Raw genomic sequence first — 18,052 nt, forward strand, 5'->3', positions numbered from 1 at the left:
AATTTAGACCAAGTGCACGGTATATGGACTAAGTGGCCATTGGACCAACTGGTTATTAGACGGAATGGCATTAGACTAAATGAAAGTAGACCATGTGGTGAGTGGACGAACTGATGATAGTACACCACCAAATGATAGTACACGAGTTTATTGGACGAATTGGCATTAGACGAATTGGAAATAAACCAGAGAGAGGGTTGTGGGAAAAAGAGCAGTGATTGGGTGGCTGTTCAGAAAAAAATGGAAGGTTTCTATTAATCTATAGGCCTAAGCATTAACTTTGAATTATTCCCTCTCTTGAGCGATTTCCTTCTTCATTTCGTAATAGAAGTGAAAAGAAGCAGATTCGAAATGAATCATAAATAAACCTGCATAAATTATATTTTATAAATTATATATTTTATTCTTATTGGGTTTCATATACATGTACATCTTCCAGGATAATGTTTTTTGTATCCCACCTTGTATGACTTCGTTTGCATATTCTGAAACTGTTTTTCTCCAATAATCTGCTATATAGGGCCATGATTATACTCGAAACAATCAACCAAACACATAAAGTGGATAAGAATGAACACCGAGAAAATCGGAAGGTTCACGCTGACTGACTTAAAAGTGACAAGGAACAAATAAAAGCAAATAATGCGATTTGGTATTTTTCTCCCCTACCCCTTAAAAACAACAACACATTGCGTTTATTAGGAAAACCACAGACTGTCTCGCGAAATATTCACACCCGTCTACACGAGTTGTTTCAGTCAGTATTAATGAGATTTCTGTTTTCCACAACATAAGACTGACGACGAAAAGTATTTGGAAAAAAAGAAGGAGGAGAAGAAGAAGGAGAGGAAGAGGAGGAAGGAGAAGAAGAAGAAGAAGAAAAAGAAAAAGAAGAAGAACTTAAAATTTGCTGTGTTGTGGCGTCATGCATGTCCCCCATTTACTTGGATTCCTCTTTTCATGATAGATTTGTTCATTGATACAGGGGCGGCGATCCTAGGGGCCGGAAGCACAGTGCCCCGCCCCCACTTTTTGAAGCACTGAAAAAGTGCAATTTTTACGCAAGGAAAATGCCCTCTTACGGTGGTATACTGTGCCCTTTTCACTTGAGGAGGACCCGTTTTAGGTGTTACCAAGTGGCCTATCTCGTATTATAAGTGCCAATTTTTACCCCCAAAATGCCCCCTCTCGAACATGTTCTGTGCCTTTTTCACCTGAGAAGTACCCATTTTATATGTAATCAAGTGCCCACTTGCATTCTTGCCCTTTCTCGAATCAGTGCCCCTTTTTACCCAAGAAAAGTTCCCCTCACGATAAAGGACCCCTTTATGCCGTTAGCAAGTGAAACAGATGTCCTGCTTTTTTCTCCACTCTTGCCTTTCATTTCCCTTTCTTTCTTGTCTTTTCACTGATCTGTATTCCTCCTTAGTTTTTGTCCCTTATCTTATCTTTCTTTTTTTTTGGAGGGGGGACAAGCAACGGGGGCAAATGAGGGAGTAAAGCCAGTAAAAATATTCAACCTCTTCAGGGGCTTGTCGGGGGGCTGGTCCAACTTTCGCCATGAGGGGGAGGGGGCGGGAAATAACCTCATCCATATTTTCCCCGATCGGCAGCTGAAAGCTGATATTAAAAAAAAAATATGTTGTTGTTTGTATTCCAGAAGGGTAGTCTTAAAGACTTAATTATTAGCTAATCTTATTTTTTTATTTTTCACGCAAACAAGATGAGGTGTCTCATAGGCTTAAATAAATAACGAAAGCGCGATGGGTGCTGATATTATTATAATCCTCTTGAGCAGATAATTATATCTCACTCATTAGGCAATGCGAGCAGAGCCTGAAGCGCCATCGATTTTTTCATATTTATGTAATAGTCACCTGAAAGTTTTTATAATTTCAAATTATTCCATGCCCTTTATTTTATTCCCTTTCTTCCTCTTTTTCTACATTTTATCTGTTTTTTTTTTCTTTAAGTTCTTTTCCTTTTCCCCCTTTCGCCGCATGAATTAGGGGGAGCTCACAACCCCCAATGGATCCACCTTTTTGCTCTATATGAAAATTTTTAATTGTGATAGGTTTTGACTATATTTTTTAGAAAACAATGTTATTTCTTTTTCTCATTTCTTTCTTGGTGGTGGATTTTTGCCCCCCCCCCCCTCCGATCTACACGCCAGTGCAATTTATATAGCCAAATAACTGAGTGTTTTTCAGGAAACTAGTCAGCCGCCCTCAACCGCCCCCCCCCCCCCTTACGGTGATGCCACTGAAAGGGATAACAATCGATGCTTGCAGTGTCATACTGTATGTCCCCAGGTAAAATTAAGCTATGTACATAACTGAATTTGATGATAATGGCTTTAATTAGGTCGATATATCCATCCCTAACAATAAGGGGTGCTGTGAGTAAATGTAGAGAAAATCAAACATCTTTTTTTTTCTAATCGGATGTTGATAATGATAGGCCCTATTAATTAAAATATCTCAAAATTTTGCTCTTTTTTTAACATAATTGTTATATACACATGCAAATGAGCGATAGGTGATGCGCACCCACTCATATTTCTTTTGTATTTTGTTATTTTTTAATATGAGTTTGAAATGACGGAAGCATGGACGGAAGCCACTTGGTTGAATCGTATATTGAACATGTATAACGGCGATTCGACTGTCAATTAACAAGCATTATCAAAATATTTCAAATTTCGTACTAAATGCAATATAAATTCTGCAGGCGGTCAAGGAAACACATATAGGCCTATACTTTTTAAAACTGCTTTTACTACATGTTTATCACTTATTATCTGTTGATAAGCTGTACTTTTTCTAATGTAAACTAATGAGTATGCTGCTTTTTTTTTTCCTTCAAATTACTTGTATTGTTTATATGTAATTTGTTACCAAAAATCATGGAAACAAAAACTTTAAAAAAGGAAAGGGAAATGGAAATGGGAAAAAGATTATTGATGACATGTAGACGAAACAAATATTCTTTATTGAAAATAATATGTACAATTGATTTACGATAATATGACCGGGCACCAAGATCACATGTGTATCTGACCGGGGTTTCTGCATGGGTTTGGAATGGAGGCAATTTACACCCGGACACTCCCCCACCAGCCCCCCCCCCCCCGAAAAAAAAATTTATCCCGGCAAACTCTTTTGCACCCCACCTGCCCATGCACCTAGTATATAATGCCAAACATTTAGCACCTGACCCCATCGGTTATACCCCCCCCCCCCATAACGTACACGACTGTACTTTGCTATAAAATAAATCGATAAATTGCGCATTCGAATTTAACGGTTTTTAGCACGACGAGACATTCTTGGCGTAGCCGTAGGAAGGTATCGTACAGACTGACAGAGCGAGGGTAAGTCATTTATGTTAACCTACATTTTTGTATTTCTTTAATGTTACAGTTTGAAAGCAGTTTTGAAAATGGTGATTGAATTTTCTATATGTCTGACCTCCATAATAATCATGAGAATGATACATTTATTTTTCGGGCGTTGCGCAGGAAATCAGGGCAAGTCCCGCATATTCGAATTCGTGTGAGCTAACGTTAATGCGGTATGTCTCCTTGCAACGCTTCCAGTTCCACTTCCAAGTTCCAGGCAGTTGTAACTTAGTCTTAAAAACCAAAAGCTTCAGTCTCTGTATTTGGTTGTTCTACTGAACTGCGTTGGCTCCACTCGCCAATGCATACTAAAATGTCAGAAATTGTTTAATAAATCCCCAGAAACGACGGTTATTCCTGTCTATTTTCTTTGAGTTTGAATTGACTTTGCCTTTGCCCCTTTGGTGACGTGATGATGTCAGCTCTGAATCTTTGGACTTGGAGTTTGGGGTTGACTCTCATAATTTAACGTTAATGCCCAAATATACAGAAAATTGGGATCAATATTTTTTATAAGGGTGCTGATGTTAATTTGAAAAGCAAAAAAAAAAAGGTTTTCACTAAAGTAGATTCCAAACTAGTTTATTTTAGTTAAAAAGGAGGTCCACTCAAAACAACTGGTCCAAAACTCCAATTGATCAATCCTGATTTGAAAAGCAAAAATTAAAAAAAAGTTTCAAGGGTTTCACTGCAAAGGTCATTTTTTTGTTACATTTTTTTCATTTTCACATACTTTTAGTCTATCTTCCAGAATACCTGGGGGTGCTGCCCATGGAAAATACATGCACACAGGACTCAGGAGCTTCACTTGTTTTGATCGTCGCAGCATGCCAGCCATTGGAATTTAAAGTGATAAAAAAAAGGTAGAGTTTAGAGTTATGGATAAATACATGCCTTATTACAATTTCTTTAGGTAATACTTGATCCAGAGTTTACATCCACCTGGTATAACAGTTCTATGAATGATAACTGATCTCATACCAGCTTCACCATGAGCATCGATGAAATCTGTGAGAACACCAAGATGGGGAGGGAATATGCCCTGCTGGGAAACTACGAGACATCTCTTGTCTACTACCAAGGAGTGTTGAACCAGATCCACAAGCTCCTGACGTCAGTCCATGATCCGCAACGCAAGCATCAATGGCAAACAGTAAGAAAACACACACAAGTCTAGAGACAGTGATTTTCCGTTTAAAAAAAAGTCTTTTCCGTTTCTGAAAATCTGTAATTCCGTTTTTTACTTGATCTAAAAATGGAAATTCCGTTTTGTCACTGGAAATGTACACAGCAAAAACCTGAATTCCGTTTTGCATAGGTGAATTCCATGAATTTTTACATGAAAAGTATAAGAAGCAAATGGAATTTCCGTTTTATTTACCGGTAAATGGAAATCATTGTCCCTACAAGTGTTCTGATATAGGGCCTGTTTCATATTGAAGAGTCGGGTGACTTTGCTATTGTGATAGCTACCATGGCAACAGGGCTCAACAGCCAATGATGATCAAGGTTTCAAGCTTTCCATGGAATTTACAAGCCTATGATGTGTCTTTCCTAGAACTGTTGGCAAATGTGTGTTATTACTGGTTTTTTTTTTTTTTAATAATGGGCATTTCTGATAAATATTTATTTTGTCTATTTACTTTAACAGTACTTTGATCCAAAAAAATATTACCTCTTCTATCATGATTATATAGATTGATAGGTCTAAAGGCATGTTAAGTATTGGTGTTTAATCATTTGGGTATTGCAATATACTTGTAACTGCGTTTTATATCTACTATTTCGACTATTCTTTTTCTCTCATAAATACACACTGAATACACTGTATCATATCTTTGATGATCATTCTTTGATTTACTCTCTCTCTCTTTCCTATACACACAAGCACTTTATCTAACTTTTCCCCCTTTTGTACCTAATCTCAGATAAAACAGGAACTTACTCAAGAATACGAGCATGTGAAGGACATCACAAAGACCCTGAGCGGCTTCAAGTCCGAGCCTGCCCCGGAGCCGGCTCCCAACCATAGACCCGCCCCCTTCAGTCACCATCAGCATGCCAAGCCCGCAGAGCCAGCCAGAGATCCCGACGTGTGGCCCCCACCGACCCCTGTGGACCACGGTCATAGGTCAGTATCCAGGAGGCCCATTGCAGGAAGTTTCATTTAAAAATAACTCAAAAATTCAAGCGCAAGTCCTTTGATACTTGCATTTTATTGGTGGAAAATCAAGTTGTGTTTGATTTGTTAAATTGTGTTTGATTGTAACTCTCTCTGCAAAGAGACCCACTATGCCAGTTTCTAAATGCTATCCAATTTCCACTGCCATTTGTGTCATTTAACACTGCATAATAAGTATAATGTTCAATATTCGATAACATGTCAAAATTATCAGTAGAAGGGTACTTGTTGTTCATTGGAAGTTATTTTTTCCAAGGAATGATACGGATTACGAGATATGTCCAATAAAAAAATGAAAAATTTGCAAACAGCCCTAAACGAGCATGTATTGCAGTAGAGAAGCTTCTCGAGATCCATGTTTCTTTAGCCTTTACACAGTATTGATTTTTTATCGTATATTTGGGCCATTTTATAGAGTTTGTTATCAGTGCCAGAAGCTATCAATTTATGACAAATCTGCTATTTATCAACAAATTACAGCATCAGAGTATAACTTCATCATGTAACTGTGAGGTGCAATTGATGATAAAGCTTTGTGAAACGTGACCATGGTAGCATGCATTATTATGGACAGTCATTACAAGTTGGCAAATGATAATAGAGCACAAATTTTTGTTGACATCCCACAGGCCATCCCCTCCATACCAGCGGGCTGCACGCAAGGACCCGCCCCGTCGCAACGAGCCCAGCAAGCCGGCCAATCGGAATTCTGGACATGACCGTGGAGGGCGTGGCCCCTCAGATCGCCGTGGTGATGGCCGTTCCGCGGGTGGACGAGGCGGCCCCAGGGGAAGTGATAAAGACAAGGGTAGAGGTGGAAAGTCAGATAAGGTACCAACTCATAATAATAATACATAGGATTCATAAAGCGTCTTTTCCATTTTGATTAGAATAAATGCTCAAGATGCTTAGAAGAGAGCAAAACTTAAAAAGCAAATAGAACTTCGAGAAGTACAAAAAAGGCACAATACAAATAAGGAAAAATGTCTGTCTTCAAACCTAGTACCTGCTGGTGAACAAATGCAATGTTAGGTTGCCCTTAAAGGATGTTGCAGGGTTTGAGTTCTTCAGCTCCTGTGGTAATGAATTCCACAGGACTGGTCCGGCATGAGCAAAGGCTCGATTGCCCCAGGATTTTTTAGATAGTGGAATATGTAAGAGACTTGATTTGGATGATCGCAATGTGCGTACAGGTTGATAATATTTGCGTGTGCCTTCCTTTGCCAGTGGGTGTATTCATCCTAATTTGAGCCAAATATCATCAACACAAGCATGATACAAAAAACAGCATATTTATATTATTTCTGTGCGAGAGTGTATGTCAACATTGGTTCTTGCAAGTCTTCTAAAGACTTCTTTTTACTGTTTGTGTACTATGCACTCCAACCTTGTGAACACAGGCCAACTTCAGTGCAGATTCTCAAGTTCATGTTGTGGAAAGTTTTCACTTCCATGCAGTGGTGTTACAAAAACAACATTTTTTTTTTCTGTGTTTTATTCAAGCAATTTTGCCAATTCCTGCAGAATCAATTTTCAGAACTCGTTTTTTTTTATAAATAAATAAGTAATTCAATAAATAAATAACTGAATAAGTAACTAACTAAATAAATGAATAAATAGATAAATAAATAGATGAATAAATAAATAAATTAATTAATTAATTAATTGATTGATTGATAGATAGATAAATAAATAGGCATCTTGTCAAGTCACTTGTATGCAACATTACTGGTTAGACTCAAACCTTTGCCAAACGATTGGGAGTCAAATGCAGACTCCGTTCCTGACTTCTATTTCATGTTCTAGATATCTGTGTCCCATCTTATCTCTCACCCTCTCTCTCACTTTCCCATCTCCTTACTCTCATGTAGGACAAGAAGGCCCCCTCAGGTGAAGAGGGCGATGAGAAGAAGTTTGATCCCGTTGGTTACGACAAAGATCTGGTGGAAAACCTTGAAAGAGATATCGTACAGAGAAACCCAAATGTACACTGGTAAGATATTGCTTTTTTTTATTTGTGATTTCTGGTCTGTTATAGTAATAAAACTCATTTAAAGGCAAATCCTTGTAGCGGAAATGAGTAAAACAGAAAAGAAAAGTGCATTCTAAGAAAGTGAATTTTCCAAGTTGGAATCTGATTTTAATGGTAGTTATTATAATTAAAAAATAAATTGCAAATTGGCAGTGGAATACATGGTTTACTCATCGTTCTACAAGTTATTTCATATAATAAAATACAAAAGAAATGGTGCCTTAGTGACATCATTGGTCCCCTCATTTACTTGCTGCCTGAATTGTCAAAGTAACTTTTGTGAAATTAACTTTCTTATTTAACATTTTATTTTGACGATTATTTTTCAGCACTATTCCTGTTGATTCTAATCAACTTGTTGCTGGGGTGGAATTATGCTTGAAATACATGTACATGAGACCTCTCACCTGTCTTGGATATGATAATATCTAAGTCCTTTGGAAGCGCATAGAGACTGTCATTCATAATGTGTTATGATGTGGAGGAGCCGTGGCGTAGTGGTTCTGACTCTCGCCTTGTAAACAGAGGGTCGTGTGTTCGAATCCCACCACGGTCTGGCGTTCTTTGGCAAGGCGTTAATCCACACTTTGCCACTCTCGACCCAGGTGCTAAATGGGTATCCGGTAGGATGTGAAAGTCATTGTAGCTTGTCCAGTACTGTGTGCGCCTCACTGGCGACTGACTGGAATACTCCCCAGGGAGTGGAGGATGTGCACACATTGTGTGCGGGAATGACTGATTGAATCCGATGACCGGGGTAATAATATATCTGTAAAGCGCTTAGACACGTCGTTCCGATGTATTAAGCGCTATATAAAAAACGGATTATTATTATTATTATGCGCTATACAAGAACTGACTATTATTATTATTAATATTATGAAACATCTTCAATTGTTAATGTTTATTTCAGGAATGACATTGCTGGTTTGACTGAAGCCAAACGTCTTCTAGAAGAAGCTGTGGTTCTTCCCCTCTGGATGCCGGATTATTTCAAGGGAATTAGAAGACCCTGGAAGGTACCATTTAGAGCAAATTTCATTTGTAAACTTTTGCATGAATCTTGGCAGAAAAAAAACATACTTCTAGAAAAGAATAGCATCTTTGCTATCATATATCTGTGGACATTCAAACCCTTTAATGTTTTGTAACAATGGTTTGATAATTCAATCCAAATGCAAGTCAAGGCAGGGAGGCATATATAATGGATAAATTCACCACAAGATTTCACTAGGGTTTTTAAATCTGCATATTGCACTTTGATTTTTTTTTTTTTTTGGGGGGGGGGTTGAAAATATAAACATTTGTTTTAAATAGATGATGCATATTGTCAGTTTTGTCAATGTAAGCATTCTGTGATCTTAAAGAAAATTGTAGCAAACATTTTGGAGAATGTTTTTTGTAATTTTGTTATTTGACATACTAAAAAGTGAAAGGCTATCAACAGCTGAATACCTTAGTCAAGGGAAAAGGAGAAAGTTGTATTCTCAGCTATTGTGTGCCTGGCAAAATGTGCATGAAACTCAAGTAGCCTCTCACCGTTTGTATGTTTTTTATCAATACAGGGTGTATTGATGGTAGGCCCGCCAGGCACAGGAAAAACAATGTTAGCCAAAGCCGTGGCCACAGAATGCGGTACCACCTTTTTCAACATCTCCTCTTCCACATTAAATTCCAAGTGGCGCGGCGAGTCGGAGAAACTAGTTCGCCTCCTCTTTGAAATGGTACGTCCCTAGTTAAGACCATGTGTAGTAATGTAAGCGGGTTTGACCATTTTCTGTTGTAGGGGGTTCTGATGGTGGGGCCGCCAGGGACGGGTAAAACCATGCTTGCCAAGGCCGTGGCCACGGAATGCGGGACAACGTTCTTCAACGTGAGCTCGGCGTCGCTGACCTCGAAGTACCACGGAGAGTCAGAAAAGCTTGTGCGCCTCTTGTTTGAGATGGTAAGGGTTTGCAGTGACCGTGTCTGGCTTGGATCAGGTTACCTGATTTGGATCTTTACTTTCCTGTTTCTACCAGCATCAGATCAGTACTTGTTCAGAGTTTCCTGTTGCTTTTTTTTACAAAAGCTTTTTATCAGTCATAAGTGTTAGCTACAGTTATTGAAATCCTGCAATTTGATTGGCCAAGACAAATTTATCTAGCAATTATTATTGATAAGAGCTCCATGTATCAGCGCTATTTTCATTGTATTGTATCTGCCAAATGTAAAACCTCAGAAAATAGGAACAAATTTTTTTTTTTTTTAAGAATATTATTGAACTTCCAATAAATTACACAGGACAGCTTTTCAATGTGCAACGAATAACCAGGTTAACAAAATACTTTTTATCTTTTTCTTCAAAGTTGAATATCGACACGAACAGTTGGCATTAAAAGTATTTCTTTTCTTTGACTTTGGTCGTTACTTCATCTAATAATTTGGAATATCTTGAACACAGGAAATTTCATCCCATTTCTCTGTGTTTTCCACAGGCACGATTCTACGCACCCAGCACCATCTTCATTGATGAGATTGATTCCATCTGCAGCAAACGTGGAACCGGGTCTGAACACGAGGCTAGCAGGAGGGTCAAATCTGAACTGCTCATTCAAATGGATGGTAAGTCAACATGATTCTAGAGTGACGTCTTATTTTATTGCATGTTTTGAAGCAGCGTTTTCTGTTCCATATGCAGATTGACGCTTGGGTTATTATGGGCACAAATTTAGCTTTGCCTTAGTCCTGTGACTATGTTTTTCAGTTGAAAACTCCGGTAGGAACTCGGCAGCACAGCTTTCCATCGCATTAACGCCAGGCTGGTTTAACCAATTACGTAGGAAAAATTCTATGTCTTAGTTAATGAGTTATAATATAATGGCTGACCTCTAATAGACGATGGAAATTACTCTCTCATGCCTTCTTGGTTTAAGTTTAGAAAGTGGCAGAATTAGGACTCAAACTCACAACCTTACAATATGGAGTCCAATGCTCTAACCACTAGACCCAAAAGGTATTCAACCGTTGGGGCTAGTAACACTGTAAATAGAACAAAATTGGTTGTGAACTTGTGATCCTCTCTGCTACCACTACCACCTTCCTGATAATCGTTATTGTAGTTTCAAAGGGATCATGTATTATCTGTATGTAACCCTTGACCTCTCACCTTCAACCTTCAGGTGTGTCTGGACCGAGCGCTGGTGAGGAGAGTAGTAAGATGGTGATGGTCCTCGCTGCCACCAACTTCCCCTGGGATATCGACGAAGCCCTCAGGAGACGTCTTGAGAAGCGTATCTACATTCCACTGCCAGAAAGTAAGTCGAGGACTCCGGGTGTTGTTTCACAAAAAGTTAGGTGTGACCAAGGGGGCTTTGCAAGAAACTAGTAATCAATCACAAGTCAATGTTAATATGTCCCCAAATCAATCATTTAAATTTTTCAACTTAATCCAATTCAACACCTCAGAATTTCAATTTATTGCAAATTTAAAATGAATTTTAAGTCTGCATTTTGAAACAGAAAGTTAAGTATGATGTGCCATAGGATTGATCTATTGCTTGGAGAATGACGATTGAATTCTGCAATTGAAGCAAATTTTGTTTGAGTGCACAAATTGTTTCTTGCAGCACCCTGTTCCCCTTAATGTATACAAGCCAGTGTGCTTGTCATCTTAACATATAATCTCATTGGTGAGTACCCTACAATGCCGATCCTCTGAGGCTGAACCAGGGGGACTCAGGGCGAATTCTCCCCCGAAATGCCCCACAGAGCCCTGGAAATTCCCATAAGGTCCAATATAAACTACAATGCAATGTAGCAAACTTGGGCTGGTGAGCTAGAAAAAAGGCTGTAATTAAAAAATTAAAGGAAATTAAGCCTGAAATATAAAAAATATTAATTCTTTCCCTTGGCTGAACTGACTGAAATCGGGATATTGGAACAATAGAGCATTGTTGCCACATACACTAATAAGAATGTAAATTTATGTAAGCATTTGAAAAATAAAATTCAGATAATCTACAAACCTCTTTTTTTTCCCCTTTTGATCGGTAGTTGATGGTCGAGAGCAGCTTCTTCGTATCAACCTGAAGGAAGTGCCTCTTGCCGATGATGTTGATCTCAAGACCATTGCTGAGAAGATGGACGGCTACTCTGGAGCTGATATCACCAACGTTTGCAGGTGAAGATGCTAAACTTATTCTTTTAAAAGTTCTGCTCTGAAATTCATTTTTATTGTATAATTTTCTCAGCTGCTTTGGTAAACAGCATTTATAAAGTCAAGTCGAACTTTTGTTAATACTAAAAGAAGTTTACAGGTTTATCCTCTTGTCAAGAATTTTGACAATCTTTCAGAGGAGGTGTTGTGGATAAGTTTTTTTGTGACTACAAGGTTGCAGGGATGATTTCTTATGACAGTCCTAATGTCATTTGTAAACCAGCCCCGGGGGCTGTTTCATAAAGCTGTTCGTAAGTTAAGAGCGACTTTAAGAACGACTGGTGATCCTTTCTTACCTGCTAAACCATAGCCAATTAATCTACCATTTACCACACGAAAGGATCACCAGTCTTTCTTAAAGTCGCTCTTAACTTACGAACAGCTTTATGAAACGGCCCCCAGGTCTTAAATTCAGTATAATGGGGCAAAGCCACTTCTGTCTTGGGTACATTTCTGTGCTATAGCACAAAGGAGGGGGAATTGAAAATGGGGCACAAAAATATAAAAGACCAATGAGAAAGGAATGCTTCTTGGCCAATCAAATTCAAAGGATTTTGTCAGATCGGACTTCTCAATTGACAAATGTTAATAAAGCATTTTCCTGTAGACTGTGACAGTGAGATACCCAAGAAAGGTTACATTTTATCACTTAACCTACCACCTGTACCTTGTTTTACCATCCCCCTCCCCACCTCTACCACAGGGATGCCTCCATGATGGCGATGCGTCGTCGCATCCAGGGACTGCGGCCGGAGGAGATCCGCAACATCCCCAAGGAGGAACTGAACCAACCCAGCACCCCTGCTGATTTCATGCTGGCCCTGCAGAAGGTGTCCAAGTCTGTCGGCAAGGAGGACCTGGAGAAGTACAAGAAGTGGATGGAGGAGTTTGGCTCCGTCTAGTGAGGGCGGGCTTGGCTCCGGGTAGATTGGAGATGAGATGGGGCATGGGAATTGACTGTCTTTGAAATACTGTAGAATATTGAACATAGGGCTTTGTGTGAAGAGAGATTCTGTTATTTCTGTAATTCTCTGTCAACAACATATATCAGTGGGTCGTTTCATTAATCTGTTCCTAAGTTAAGAGCGACTTTAAGAACAACTGATCCTTTCTTGTGGTAAATGATATTCAACATTGAATACTCATTGGTGTCTATTTAGGGTGTTAGAAAGGATCACCAGTCGTTCGTAAAGTCGCTCTTCACTTGCGAAAAACTTTATGAAACACCCACCTGGCCCTGTAATATAAAGCTTAGTGATTCATCACAGGGCTGATATCATGATTGATTGCATTGATTATTGTGTAAAATCAATCGTAAAAGTCAGCCCCCAAGCAAATTCAGGGCCCCGTCTTCCAAAGATTGACGATTGATCCAATCAATCTAAACTCTATGGAACTCCAACAATATTATATTTTTTTCCTCCAGGAAATTTGCACGATGTCCTTTGTAAAAAAAAAAAGAAGCACACTGAATTTTCAAGAAATGTATATCATATCTAGAGAATAAACAAATCAGCATTTTAGATGTTGACGTTCCTGGCTTTCCATAGTTGTGATTGATCGGATCAATCGTAACTCTTTGTAAGACGGGGCCCTGAGCTGTATGTTACAGGACCCTGGGACCCGTGGCAGAAAGAGTTGCATGGAAATGGAAGATCAGTTGCAAGTCTCTAATATGCACAATTGATTGGTTAAATATCAAGTTGTGTTTGATTTTTTGAGTTGTGATTGATCACAATTCTTTGTGCAACTGGCCTGAGATCTAACAACATTTCTTAATTTATAGATTGGTTGTGTCAATGGCTGTCACTGCCTTTAGTAGGTAAAGAAGGTTGCTTGATTGGAAGATTTGGATCCTGATAAGATAAAAAGAGAGAGAGACTAACAGAAAAATTGATTGATTGAGTGTGGGATGAAGGGGAGTTAATAAGTCCATTTGCTATTGAAGATTTTATGGCCCGTTAATTCTTGGTAAATTCATAATCGGAAATTATTGAATTTGTACCATTAGAATGACTTCAGAACACTGATATTCCCTTTGAATTGTTCGAATTATCCAACCATTAAACTCATTTATTCTTTCTCTCTAGTGATATACATTCATATACTGTACCTGCTTCGAGATATGTATGAATGTGGTATAGAACTATTACTTTCTAAATGTATAGATATATTAATTAGGAATAGTGAATATCTAATAATTAGCCATGATTGTAATTTCCTCCATTAATGTGTTATTTGCAGGTTATGATAATTTTGAACTTAACGCCAGTAATATAACGAGCATTCTGTTATCGACTTGATGTTATATTCCGTCCATGTGTGATGATTTTAGTTTGCAGTTTACGACAAAAGGACATAAATTTATGAGCGTGCGGTTGCTTTCATTTGAATTTATGGCAAATTTGTGAAAGTGACATTAGATTGGTAGATTTATTTAATAGATGTGTGTGATGCTAGCCATTATGTACAAATGAGTTGTATTTCAGAGCATTTAATTTGCTCTTAACTTGGAAAGAGTGTAAGCATCGAAAGTCTACTAGGTCCGGTGCAAGAATGCAAATACAGAATTTGCACCGTGGTTTACTAACTTCAACAAAAATTAATGTGTATAGGTTGTGTGATACAATGAATTCTTTTCCTTATCTTTTTACTAATTGCTTCAACGTTTTATTATTTATCACACCGTGTGGTTGTTTTTATCAAGATGTTGGTAAGTTACAAACAACTCTATGCATGACTGGTGATACCTTCTTGTGCTTGCGGAGGCGCGATAGCTCAGTCGGTAGAGCGGGGGATTCGTATTCCGGTGACCCGGGTTCGATTCCCACTTGGTGTGCTAGTGCCCTTTGGTAAGGCATTAATCCTTAGTACCAAGTCCTTCGGAGAGGACCTTAAGCCGTCGGTCCTCTGGTTGCTTGCTTACAAGCATTCATGCTTTCTTAGCAATCAGGTAAAAAAATCACCACCAAATAAAAGAATGAGACTCTGATTACAGTACCGAGAAGGTACCACCAGTCGTTTGTAAAGTATTACGTTGATTATGAATAGCTTTGTGAAACACCCCACAGAGCCCTTTGCAGAAGGAAGTGCAATCAATCACAATGTGACTTTCAACAAATGTGAACTGCCCATGTATTTGTTTGTTTAGTAACACAACTTTTTTGCAACAGGTCCAAAGGTCAAATGACACATTAATATGATATATGAAGTATAAACCTATTCTCTGAAAAAAAATTAAAAATAGCGATTGGTTATAGGCTGATTTTCAGATTGATTGCAATAATCTAAAATGAAATTGTGCTATTGTAAAATCAGTAATTAAGTCTCCTCATGACTTGTGTTCAATATGAGGTTTTAAGATAAATTTATCCGATTTCACACATTGAATACTGACCATGAATGTATGTTTGTGTCAAAAGTACATGAAGTGTCTGACCATCTCAGTTTTAATGGCAAAAAGAAGCTGCTGAAAACTGCTTATCTAATAAAAGAGAGCCAATGGAGTAAATTAGAAAGTCAAAAAGGGGCCTAAGCTTTCGATCCTAGCAGAATCTTCTTTTGCCTCCATCTCAGTTTTAGTGTACTGGAGAATCTTCAACTTGATCATACATTGTATTAGCACCCTACATACATTTAGATTTATACTATTCTCATTGTATTTTCTTCTCTTCACTTTGGTTTGATATTATTATTATTCTGCAAGTCATCCAAACCATAGGGGAAAGTATTGCTTTCTCTTTTGGATATCTGGGTCCTGTGACATCTTGAGCCCGTTGCAGAAAGAGTTGCGTTTAAACGCAAGCCAAAAAATCAATCGCAAGTCCCAAATGCGCGCTGTTGATTGGTTGAAAATCAAGTTACGCATGATTTTTAGAGTTGCGATTGATTGCAACTCTTTCTGCAACGGGCCCCTTGTTCAGCAATTGATCCTACTATTCATCGTAGTGATTGATTGTACATTGTAGTCAATGTAAGCAATCATCAAAATTTGTTCTATGATCAATTGCTAAGCTTTGTGTGACCTGCCCCCCTGATATCACTCTGTCTATATTTGTCAATCCGCTACGGCTGCATATGTCTTTTGAAGTATTGTATACAGTGGACAATATCAGTTTTAGCTAAAAATGTCGGTGAATATATGAGATATTGTATGTTCATTTCTATGTCGTTTCTGAAGACATACATGCTTATAGCTATATGTAAATATTCTTGAATATATGAATTAAAAAATTACTAGCCATGATAAGCAAAATTATGTGATAATTGTGTAATTTATGATATTGCTCCTGAAACCGGCTTGTCAGAAGTCTGTGCCAAGTCTTACAGCAGAAATCCAGCTCTAAGTAGGCATTGCTTTGTTTCATCGCAGGTTTTTTTCCCGCAGCCTCCATTGCTTGGGCTATGACTATGATGATTTGTTTTGAATGCAGGATTCCTGCGGGGAAAGATGTGACTCTGGCTTTTAACATGGTGCCCAATTGTACAACAGATTTCACAGATGAAAGTTTATGAGAAGCAGCAGCAGCACACACCCCTTAACTGTAACTCAAACCAGGGCACCATTTCATAAAACTTAAGTTATAAGCTACTGAAACCCATCAATCTGATTGGCTGATAGTAAACTTGATATAGAAATTGTGCAGTTGTTATAGCAAGTCTTTTTTATACGGGACCCTGGGCACTGTTACATGAAGTTCTCAGCACCGACTGAATTTGTAAATTTTCAGATCTGACAAACTGAGAGAAATCCTGTTTGATGGGCCGAGACGTCCGTCTCTAATTATAATGGTAAATGTCAAAGAATGAAAACTTGTCGGTGTTGCCAATAAAACCCTAACTCTAAATAATATATAAATTACTAAAGGAGACCATTAACTTATGGCAATTGTGTGTCTCTTAAGTTAGAGTTTAGTAAAAATTACCTAAATTTAGCATTTCCTATCCGACGCTAGTAACATTCCAAGCTATAGAAAGAGTTACAACGTTCCAGGTGGGTGTTTCATGAAGCTGTTCGTAAGTTAAGAACAACTGGTGATCCTTTCTTGTGCTATGTGATATCCTTACGTAATTGAGTTGACCTAAGAACATGTTCCAGTCATGCGTAAAGTTGTTCGTAACTTTACGGACAGCTTTATAAAACGCCCACCAGGTGGGTGTTTTATAAAGCTGTTCGTAAGTTAAGAGCGACTTTAAGAACGAGTGGTGAATAAATAACCACCAATGAACATTTAATGGTGAATATCATTTACCACAAGAAAGGATCACCAGTCGTACTTAAAGTCACTCTTAATTAACTTAGGAATAGCCATATGAAATAGCCCCCAGGTACATGTAGGTTTTTCATTAAACTGTAAGTTACGAGAGACTGGTGAACCTTTCTAAGACGCTATAAAATCGACATCAATGAAAGGATCACCAGTCGTTTGTAAAGTCTCTTTATGAAACATCCATCGGGTTGCAAAACGGCGTGTTTCTTAAGAGAATCGTTAAACGGTATTACGGTAAGTATCCAGAATTCCAGAAAACTTCCCTGTAGAAACAGACGCTTTGTGGTTTATTGATAAGCCGCATCGCGAAATATGGTTTCTCATAACCACCTCTGGGAGGTGGTTATTGCCATGTTGACGCGGTATTTGCGACGCGGAATGCGAGTCAATCGGATTATTCGCTCTGTAGAAACAAGTTGGTTTTTCGATTACGGAAAAGATAGACCGTTTTTAACGATTCTCTGTAGAAACACGCCGAAAGAGTTGCAATCATCCAAAACTAAAAAAAGGGCAATTTGATTTTCATCTGAACACAACTGTTTTGGCAATGGGCAGTAGATGTTTACACTTTACACAGAAATAAGTCGACATAAAACGAAACAAAGTATATTTTCATATTCAAGGTGTACCCGATTTATCCAGTTTCTTTGGTAACACATGTTTACAAACTATATCTAATACGTTTCTTCACAATTTTGACCGTATCTACATAAATAATATATATACATTTCTTCAATAGCTTGAGACAAAAATATCAGTATTCAAATTCATAAAGGTTTTCTTTGATAAAAGATTAATAGATTCTTCAATGCAAGAAAAGGCTGGAATAACAGTACAAAGATAAACATGAAAATTTTTTGTTTCCCTATTACAACAATGCATAATAATCGAAAGCACTGCCGTATGGTGAAAGGGGGGGTTGAGGCGCCCCTGGCGCCAATTTCCGGAATCGGAGGGCACACAAAGACAA

The 18,052-nt window shown here is 38.2% G+C and overlaps 1 protein-coding gene across 6 annotated transcripts; it reads left to right on the forward strand.

The window, feature by feature from the left end:
* Positions 1-3,287: 3,287 nt before the first annotated feature.
* On the forward strand, positions 3,288-16,067 carry LOC129259460 (katanin p60 ATPase-containing subunit A1). Of its 6 annotated transcripts, none has more exons than XM_064098483.1 (12): positions 3,307-3,373; positions 4,140-4,263; positions 4,385-4,553; positions 5,329-5,531; positions 6,212-6,413; positions 7,454-7,575; positions 8,528-8,633; positions 9,401-9,559; positions 10,092-10,218; positions 10,776-10,910; positions 11,650-11,776; positions 12,516-16,067. In XM_064098483.1, the coding sequence occupies exons 2-12, from the start codon at positions 4,172-4,174 to the stop codon at positions 12,712-12,714; spliced, it is 1,641 nt and encodes a 546-aa protein (XP_063954553.1). In that variant the 5' UTR covers positions 3,307-3,373; positions 4,140-4,171; the 3' UTR covers positions 12,715-16,067. The 6 variants fall into 6 exon arrangements, with proteins under 6 accessions (XP_063954556.1, XP_063954555.1, XP_063954557.1 ...); XM_064098484.1 differs by lacking the exon at positions 9,401-9,559 and adding an exon at positions 9,180-9,338 and having other exon boundaries at positions 3,320-3,373; XM_064098486.1 differs by lacking the exons at positions 4,140-4,263; positions 9,401-9,559 and adding an exon at positions 9,180-9,338 and having other exon boundaries at positions 3,288-3,373; positions 4,314-4,553.
* Positions 16,068-18,052: the final 1,985 nt, after the last annotated feature.

The sequence above is a fragment of the Lytechinus pictus genome, chromosome 4, assembly GCF_037042905.1.
Source record: "Lytechinus pictus isolate F3 Inbred chromosome 4, Lp3.0, whole genome shotgun sequence".
Taxonomy (NCBI): Eukaryota; Metazoa; Echinodermata; class Echinoidea; order Temnopleuroida; family Toxopneustidae; genus Lytechinus; species Lytechinus pictus.